Source organism: Pelodiscus sinensis, chromosome 10, assembly GCF_052426305.1.
Source record: "Pelodiscus sinensis isolate ZL-2025 chromosome 10, ASM5242630v1, whole genome shotgun sequence".
Classification (NCBI taxonomy): Eukaryota; Metazoa; Chordata; order Testudines; family Trionychidae; genus Pelodiscus; species Pelodiscus sinensis.
This window is the reverse complement of record NC_143061.1, coordinates 45,733,905-45,742,751: the sequence shown is the minus strand read 5'-3', so window position 1 is coordinate 45,742,751 and position 8,847 is coordinate 45,733,905. Positions and strand designations below refer to the sequence as shown.

At 45.9% G+C, this 8,847-nt stretch overlaps 1 protein-coding gene across 1 annotated transcript; it reads left to right on the top strand.

Annotated features, from left to right (window-relative positions):
• Positions 1 to 876: 876 nt before the first annotated feature.
• Positions 877 to 8,188, top strand: LOC142830843 (uncharacterized). Its single transcript, XM_089780998.1, has 5 exons — positions 877 to 1,003; positions 4,432 to 4,581; positions 4,712 to 4,801; positions 4,920 to 5,064; positions 7,090 to 8,188. The coding sequence occupies exons 1-5, from the start codon at positions 877 to 879 to the stop codon at positions 7,421 to 7,423; spliced, it is 846 nt and encodes a 281-aa protein (XP_089637124.1). The 3' UTR covers positions 7,424 to 8,188.
• The last annotated feature ends 659 nt before the right edge of the window (positions 8,189 to 8,847 follow it).

Sequence of the window (8,847 nt, the reverse complement as noted above, 5' to 3'; positions counted from 1 at the left end):
ACCGATGGGCAAAATTGACTTTTCAGCCAAAAACGCTGCCCTGGGGCCGCAGAGGCCGAAATTGACCTCCGGAGCCAAAAAACATCACCTGGGGCTGTGGAGGCCAAAATTGAGTTCCAGAGCACCAAAATGCCCCACCGGCCACAATGGGCGAAATCGACTTTTTAGCTGAAAACGATGCCCTGTGCCACTGTTATAGAAATCGACCTCGGGCGCCCAAAAATGGGCTGCAGAGGCCAAAATCAACCTCTGGGGCCAAAAAACGCCCCTCTCCGGGCCACGATGGCCAAAAGCACCTTTTCAGCCAAAAACACTGCCCCCAACCGCGGAGGCCAAAATTGACCTCTGGAGCCTGAAAACTCCCCCCCCACCGCCCCAGGCCGTGATGGGTGAAATCGAGTTTTTAGCTGAAAACGACACTTCGGGCCCCGTCAGATGGCGGATCAAGCAAATGGCCGAGACCCTCCTGGCCCTGCCAGGGAGCAGCCACAGGGCTCCCGGCCCCCCTCACCCCAGCAGCGGTAGCAAGTGCTGCACACCATCGTGGTTGAGCACAGAAATCAGGACTCTCCTGGAATTGCGGGGTGAGGAGGAGTCGCTCCAACAACCCAGGGCAAAGTGCAGGAATGCAGACGGAGCGAAGTGCACCCTGGAACAGGTCTGGGCAAAGGTGAAGGAGCTCTGTCAGGGATATGTGAGGGAGACTGAGCAGAGGGGGCACTCAGAGGCAGGACCCCACACCTGCCCCTACTACAAGGAGCTCCACCACATCCTGGGGGGGCGGGGAGAGAATCCTCTTCCCCATCCATCTCAGTGGACTCTGGGCTGGAGCAGCTGATAGTCCAGTATTGAGACCATGTCCCTGACCAGGAGGGGATGGAGGGGCAGGTCCCACCACTGACAGAGAAGGACAACAACCAGGACAGTGGGACTGTCATCCTGTCCCTGGAGCCAGTTCCTGCCAACCTGGACATATCCCAGGCATTCGAGGAGGCATTTTTAGGTATGTTGGCATGCACAACACACACACAGGGCGGGGAAGGTGGGCGCACAGGGGCGGGACGCACAGTGTGGTACAGGCTGCTAGGCCAGCACATGCTGCTGCAGTCTGGACCCATGCGACCATGTGCAGAAGGAGAGTGTGGCACACAGCTACAACAGCCAGCCCCTCAACATGCCCGGGAGCCTGCTGCCAGCCTCATGCGTGGGCATACGAGTCCTGCCCCCAGGAGGCGGGGGGGAGGGCTCACCCAGCTGCAAGCAGGCTAGGTGCAAGGGTGTAGGAGCACTGCACACAGCACATGGGCATGTGTGAGGAAGCAGCTGCTCACACACACAGAAGAGCAAGCTGCAGCTGAGTGTGTGTGCACACCCCAGGGAAAGGCAGGCTGCACATGGCTCCTCTGCCACTTGTCAGGGGGTCACACTCTGGCCACACACTTCCCTTGCCTGCCTGGCCATGGTGTGTCTTTGTGGGGATGGAGGGAGGGGAGGTGGGTAATATGGTCCTCTGGCCACCTCGGGGTCCCTGTGAGACAAGGCGTGCTGTACAGGCCACACATGGCCTTGCACCTGGGACAACCCCCTCCTGCAGGCGGTGGATTGGTGCGGTCACTGCTCACACAGGAGGGCACAGCCACAGGGAATGTGTGTGCAGAGAGGACTGATGGCCCCTCCCTCTTGTGTCTTCTCCACAGTCAGGACAGAGGACCGTGCCATGCCACTGCAGCCATCTGCCAGAGTCTAGGAGAGCTGCAGACGAGCCAGGCATAGGGAGGAGCTGATGCACCAGCCCATCGGGGTGATGCATGACATCCATGCCACCCTGTCGTGCCACCTGAACGCCGACTTGGAGTGGCAGCAGCAGGCCTGGAGTGACCTCATGGTGCGCTGGACCCTATCCCTGATCTCCAATGTAACTACCTCTCCCCCTAGTTTAGTGCCATCCCCAAACTTGCTGAGGGTGCAATCCATCCCCTCATCCAGGTCTTTAATAAAGATCTTGAACAAAACTGGCCCTACAACCGATCTTTGGGGCACTCCACTTGAAACCGACCGCCAACCTGACATCGAGCCATTGATCACTATCTGTTGGGCCTGACAGTCTAGCCAGATTTCTATCCATCTTACAGTCCATTTATCCAATCCATATTCCCTTAACTTACTGGCAAGAGTATTGTGGGACACAGTATCAAAAGCTTTGCTAAAGTCAAGGTATATCACATCCACTGACTTCCCCATGTCCACAGAGCCAGTTACCTCATCATAGAAGCTAATCAGGTTTGTCAGGAATGATTTGCTCTTGATGAATCCACATTGACTATTCCTGATCACTTCCCGTCTTCCAAGTGCTTCAAAATGGATTCCTTGAGGTTCCCCTCCACAATTTTTCTGGGGACTGAGGTAAGGCTGATTGGTCTTAGTTCCCTGGATTGTTCGTCTTCCCTTTTTTAAAGATGGGCACTTCATTTGCCTTTTTCCAATCATCCGGGATCTTTCCCAATCTCCACGAGTTTTCAAAGATAATGGCCAAAGGCTCTACAAAGACATTTGCCAACTCCCTCAGTACCCTTGGATGCATTAAATCCAGACCCATGGATATGTGTATGTTTAGCTTTTCTAAATAGTTCTTAACCTGTTCTTTCTTCATCAAGGGCTGCCACCTTCTTCCCATACTGTGTTGCCTAGTGTAGTTGGCTGGGAGCTGACCTTGTCTGTGAAGACAGAGGCAAAAAAAAGCACTGAGTACTTCAGCTTTTCCCACATCAGCTACTAGGTTACCTCCCTCATCCAATAAGGGCCCCACACCCACTCTGATCACCCACTCTTATTGATAACATGTCTGTAGAAACCTTTTCTTATTATCCTTCACATCACTTCCTAGCTGCAATTCCAATTGCACTTTTGCCTTCCTGATTACTTGCCTGCATTCTCGAGCAATATATTTATACTCCTCCCTAGTCATCTGTCCAAGTTTTCACTTCTTATAATCCTCAGTACAAACACAGTTAGTTAAGGTGTTAAAAGCAATGCAAAGCAAAAGACCCCAAAATATAAATGTGATGGAAGAAAAAAGGTAAGGATTCAGTTGTGCATCAGCTCAGTACAGCACATAATCACATACTTAAGTGTAAGTACAAGAGGAGGACTAGCTATATTAGACTATTGAATACACATAGTAAAGAGAATATGGACAATTTTCCTTTACTGGGTGGACTCAGGCCTGTAAAAACTCTGGATACAGGACCTGACCAAAATCTTTTGAAATGAGAGTCTTTCCACTGACCTCAATAGGCTTTAAAACAGGTCCACTTTCAATAGGTTAGCTAGTTCATTACCCACTTTCCCATACATTTTCAGTGCTTGCCTTATGTTATATTTCTCTTCCTTCTCCTGTTAGGGGAAAAACCAATAAGTATCTTGACTTCAGCATTAATATTAAAACCGAGTAATCTGCAGGGGTCTGAACTCAGCACAGAGAGGTAGAGCGAATCCTTGTCTCTCCAGCTGCCACCACTTAGGTGGAAAACATGGTCCGCTCTACAAAGTTGCCATAGGAGAACACACTTCCTTTTCTCTAGGCAGGTCTTGAGTTTGAGGAAGGTTGTGGGAAGCATTAAAATCTGCAGAGAGCCCTTAAAATGGTAAGGGTTCTAACTGTCTGACCCCTGCAACTTTCTTATCTCAGTGCTGTTGGAGCAGTTTTCTGAGGAGAATGCTTCCTTGTGCATTCCAAGAAGCCAGTTACAAGTGTTTTTCATTGCACCTTTGGTCACTGCACAGACAAAAATTATGTCACAAAAGGGTTTCCCTCTGCTCTGCTAAAGGTGTGTGCAGCTGCCTAGTGAGAATGTGGGTAGAGTTACCTGCTGAGTGGTTGTGCTACTCCTGAGCTTTTCCTATTTTCCCCATTCACACAGGTCATGGTGCATTCTTTGTACCAAGTAAAATGAAGTGAATAATAGTGAGAGCTATATTGGTGCTGATTTTGCAATGACAGCTGTACATAGACAGATCTTTGTGCTGGCATAGAGCTTGTTGTAGAAGCTCAGCTGTGGTATGTGAGGATAAGAAGGCTAAAATTAAAGAAAATAGGTAGCACTGCAATTATGGATTTTCTGATCACTCTTTAACGCAACAGACTGCTACCTCACTTATATTAATTCTTAAAAATTAGGGTTGTGTGAGTTATTTTAGAAAACAATTATTGGAAAATACTTCAAACTATGACAAATGGGCAGGATGGGCCAGAGCTACTTCCCAGCAATTTGGATCAAGTGAAAGCTACTGTGTGAGTCAATCAACCAAAAGGAAATAGAATTACTGATGATCAAATGTGGAACAGAGAGACTAATTTAATCACCAAGGCCACAAGGCTAATGCTTGGAGACAATGCAACACAATGTGGAAATTAAGATTAATCAAATGTTTTATCCGGAAAAAGAAGAAATTATTTTCTAGCAGTGACCAAGTGCCCTCCCTGCCTGTTTCTTTATGTTTGTGCCACTTCAAGAAATTGGCTTGCTGTTTCCCTTCTCCATCAGGATTGTTTTATTATCTCCTATTATTTGCTTTTATCAAGTGAGCAACTTCCTATTTCTTTGGAAATTAGATTAGTAGCACATGGCAGCATCTAATTTAGCAGCCATGCCTCCTCCCCATAGCTTAGTTAAATAAGAACAGCCACACTTACGGCTTCTTCCTTCCTTAGGCTTTCCAAAGCAACTGTTTGCTGCACCTGATGGAAAGTGCCTACTGTCTGACTTTTACAAAATCACCTGCCTTCCAGGAACATCTCTAGGTTAGTACAGAAATTTGTCTATACAATTCCATTCATCATTACTTGTGTAGTTTTGTGATTGTGGATTAGATGCCACATTTGTGTCCTACACTTCTTTGTCCTACTGTTGCTGTTACAGGTAAGATGAGCTGGCAGACAGCAAAGAGGGAGAGTAAAGAAGTGAATGTAGGTGATATGAAATATGGAAGGAAAAAAAGAGAGCATATTTTTAAGAAAAGGTTTTCTGCCCTGAATTTTTTCTCTGGGCCTTCCAAGAGTAAACTGTAAGTATGCCTTGGGTTGAATGCTCCAAGGGGTTATTTGTGATAAGATCTGTCATAGATACTGTGTAGGATCCCATATCATAATCTTTAGTCAGTGGCAGTTAATTTTTAAATTGGGAAACTGAAGTACAGAAAGATTAAATTCTGGGAAGATTTGTTTCCCAGTGCCCATGTTTACTTATTGGTATCCTTGTACTGTACTTGTCAACACTGTGAGATATGGAATCTCTGGAAATAAATTCCAAATAAATGATAAAGCTGGAGAATCCGTGTTGTATCTTGGAATCACATCAGAAGACGAGGTATGGCAGCTGAAATTGATGTAATCTTCCAATTGTGCAAGTGTAAATCCACAGTTCAAATTTGTGGCCTCAAACTTCAGCTCTTTCTCTGAAATATGATCATGTAAAACTGATGCTTCTTTGTTCAGAAGGTTTTCTCCTGTATAGTTTCAGACTCCTTTCTGCTTGCTTCAGTGACAAAAATGATTCTTAAGTGCTTTTTTGCAGACTTGTTAGCCTCGTGAAATGCTTATTACCCAGTGGAGATTCGATGAGTGTTTTTGTGTCATTCCAGATGAGAGAAACTGAGTGCATGCACAGGGCAGAAATTATTGGGGATTGTTAATACTTTTAAAAATGTCCTAGCCCAATCCCTGACAGAAGATGCTTTCTTTACGGCTTCGCTAAAAGCAGGCTGTCTTTTTGATAATTAGAACCAGGAAATTATGATACTTGCACGCTCTTCTTGCTAGAATCAGCAATTAGGTATGATAGCTACATCAGTTTGTTACATGCTTGGTACAGATTAAAATAAAGTAGCCAGAAATGACCCTTTGGATCCAAACTCAGTTCTAGATTACACTGGCTCAAGTATGGAATAATTCCATTAAAGCCAGTAGGGTTATAGAATTGGATTCTGTGACATGAATAGTGATGAAACATTGACAGATTTTTGTGGGTTACAGATTTGGGTTACTCTACATGACTTCACAGGAACTTGTTCTGAGGATGGAAGAGGGTAAGAATCGAACTTTTAGATATGATGAAAAGTGTCCTTTCCAAGACAGGGATACTGTGAAGTCATCTGAAAGTGAGGAGAGGTGAAAACAGATTCCCCTCCCCCCAATTCTGCTATAAAAAGCAGTAGTGTTCTAGCTGCTCACTCTTAGTATTTTACACCACCACCAAGTTGACTGAGCCAGGCCTCATGGGGACTGAATGTATTTATATGTACAAAGACAGTAGGATTCTTAGAAGTACTGACTGAGAATTTTATTCACGATAGTAGAGACTACCATGCAAGTGTTTGCAGTAGTGAGACCTTAGTTAGCATTCAATTTGGAGGAGGGGCACTCATTTATAAAGGTCATTCACACTTATTTTTGAGAGTGCTAGCAGTGTCCCTTTCAAGCCATCCAGTTGTCTCTGTTCAAGGAAAGAGCATTTTCATGCTTTCCTGCTAGCCACTGCAGCTGCATAGGAGTTCACAAAGGCAAATATGCCCTTTGTGTGGACTTTGTATTACTAACTAGGGCCTGATGCCTGCAATAATCTCTGCACAGGCAGACACTTGCACAGAGCCCTATGGAAGCCTCCACATGGGTTCATGGGACTCATTGCCGGATAAGCTCCAGGAAAAGTGTGTATGTGAGGCTGTGTGTAGTGCCAAAGAGGAACTGCTGTTCTAAAGTAAAACCTCTTTCGAGATACCAAGGTAACTTTCCCTAAAAGATGACATTCAAAACAGGTTTGTTTTACCATTTTAAAATGGCCAAATAAAATCCTCCCCATTTCCAGCTTCTAAAAAGCAAAGCCTTGTGACCTGTATCATATTGTAAACACTAGACTCTGCTTATTCCTTTTACACACACTCTTCAGTGGTGTTTAAAAATGTGTTCAGAATGTGTCAGGGAGAAAGCCTCGGGGTGGCTTTATAAATAGGACATTAACTGCTAAATAGGATATTATTTTGCTACTAAAGCTTTATAGGCTAAATTTGTCTGTGTTCCTTCTGTTGTTTCAGCCCACAGGGGAGGAATCAGGTTTTTGAAGACAAGAAAAGATGTTTACACAGGAAAGGTTCCAAAAAGATGAAGCCACCTAAGGAGGAGATGTGTTCTCTAAAGCAGCCCCACTTGGGGAAAATGTGTCCAAAATGTGAAATCATCATCTGCTGGAAGTGTGAGACACTGCACTCAGAAAGCAGTTTCATTGCTCACAGCTTATTGGATCACTATGACAGAGGGGGCACCTGCTGTGGTACTGTATTCCTCAAATGCCAGCATGGCTATAGGGGTGATAAAGGACTCAGAGCAGATCCCTTGTTTATGCGAGACCTTGCAGTTTCAAAACATTAAAACTCCAAATCCTACACTTGGATCAACATAGGCTCAGGATGGAGTCTGCATGGATCTGAAAGCAGGACTGGGGTCTAAGTCTGTATTGTATTGTATTGCATGCTTGCTACCTATACCAGCTGTGCATTGAACAACCTACATCCTGTGAGCTCCTCATATGTAAGGCAGTCTATGTGTGCAAGCGGAAAGCTTTTTAGACCTACCAGGATGCGAATCTAATAATAACAATAGCAGATCCTTAAAGTTTGCAGAGTTGCATGGGGAATGCTGCTCCCAAAGAAACAGATGAATCAGCTGCAGCAGTAGTGCAGAATTGTAAATGCACATCTCAAGTGAATTTGGAATTGCTTTGGGTTTTTGGGTGGTTTTATCTTGGTTGGTAAAGTCTGACTTTTTTTTTAATTACTGGTCTGGCATATTAAACAGTTTTTTTTATTTATTTTTACACTCTGAGTTTGTGTGTGTGAAATTGGAGACAACCTTTGTGGCTGAAGCCTGTTTATCCACAGGGAGCCTCACTTCTCTCTATTTCCCAATATCCCTATGAGCCCTACTCCCATGTATCTCTAGTTCAGGGCTTCTTTATAGCTTCTCCCCATGGCTGAAGCTGTTTGTTGATTCCCCTTCCCAGTGGCAGGCTGTGTGCTCATCTGCATTCCCCATTTCCCCCTTCATGCCTGCAGCAGCATGCATCCCTATGTCCCCCCCCCCCTCAAAACAGTCACTGATGCTTCCCCTCTGCTCCCAAAGGGTCTTCCACCTCACCATGCAGGGGTTATGTGCCCCTCCTTTTACTGGCAGTTTTGTCTCCTTTACAGAAAGGGAGGAGACGAGTTTAGTGTCAACCTTCCATTCTGAGGAGGATAAGCAGACAGGCTGGAGATTGTTCTGGTGGAGGGTGGTGGTTCTGTTACTGTAGCACCTATGAGCCCCAGCCATGAACCAGCATCCCACAGTCCTAGGGACAGCACCAGCATCACACAAGGTGCCAGGAGTTTGATGTATGGACAACTGTAGAGATGCTTGAACCTGTGGTTCTACTAGATCAGGAGCACTTCCTGGCTATATCTACACTGGTGAGTTCTTGTGCAAGAACCCACAGAGCATCCACACTGTCTGCCTGCTCTTGCGCAAGAAGATTTTCAGTAGGGTGTCAGGAGATGGGCTTCTTGTTCAAGAGCGATGCTCTTTTGTAACAAGTGTAAGCCTTCTTGCACAAGAGGGCAGTGTGGAGGCACGGCAGGGGCTTATTGTGCAAGAAAGTTCTATGGCTGAAATGGCCCTCAGAGTTTTCTTGCACAAGAGTGTCCACACTGCCATGGATGCTCTTGCACAAAAGAACAAAGCAGTCTGGATGTGTTCTTGCACAAGAAACCGCCAGTGTAAACATAGTCCCTATGGCCTCCTTTTGCCCACCTCCTCCC

Excerpts from the sequence above, each read along its gene's own strand:
- LOC142830843 (XM_089780998.1), top strand. The coding sequence starts at position 877 with ATGGAGGGGCAGGTCCCACCACTGACAGAGAAGGACAACAACCAGGAC. Across the intron at positions 4,582-4,711 it reads CTATTATTTGCTTTTATCAA|GCTTTCCAAAGCAACTGTTT; the intron begins GTGAGCAACTTC and ends TTCCTTCCTTAG. Across the intron at positions 5,065-7,089 it reads GGGCCTTCCAAGAGTAAACT|CCCACAGGGGAGGAATCAGG; the intron begins GTAAGTATGCCT and ends CTGTTGTTTCAG.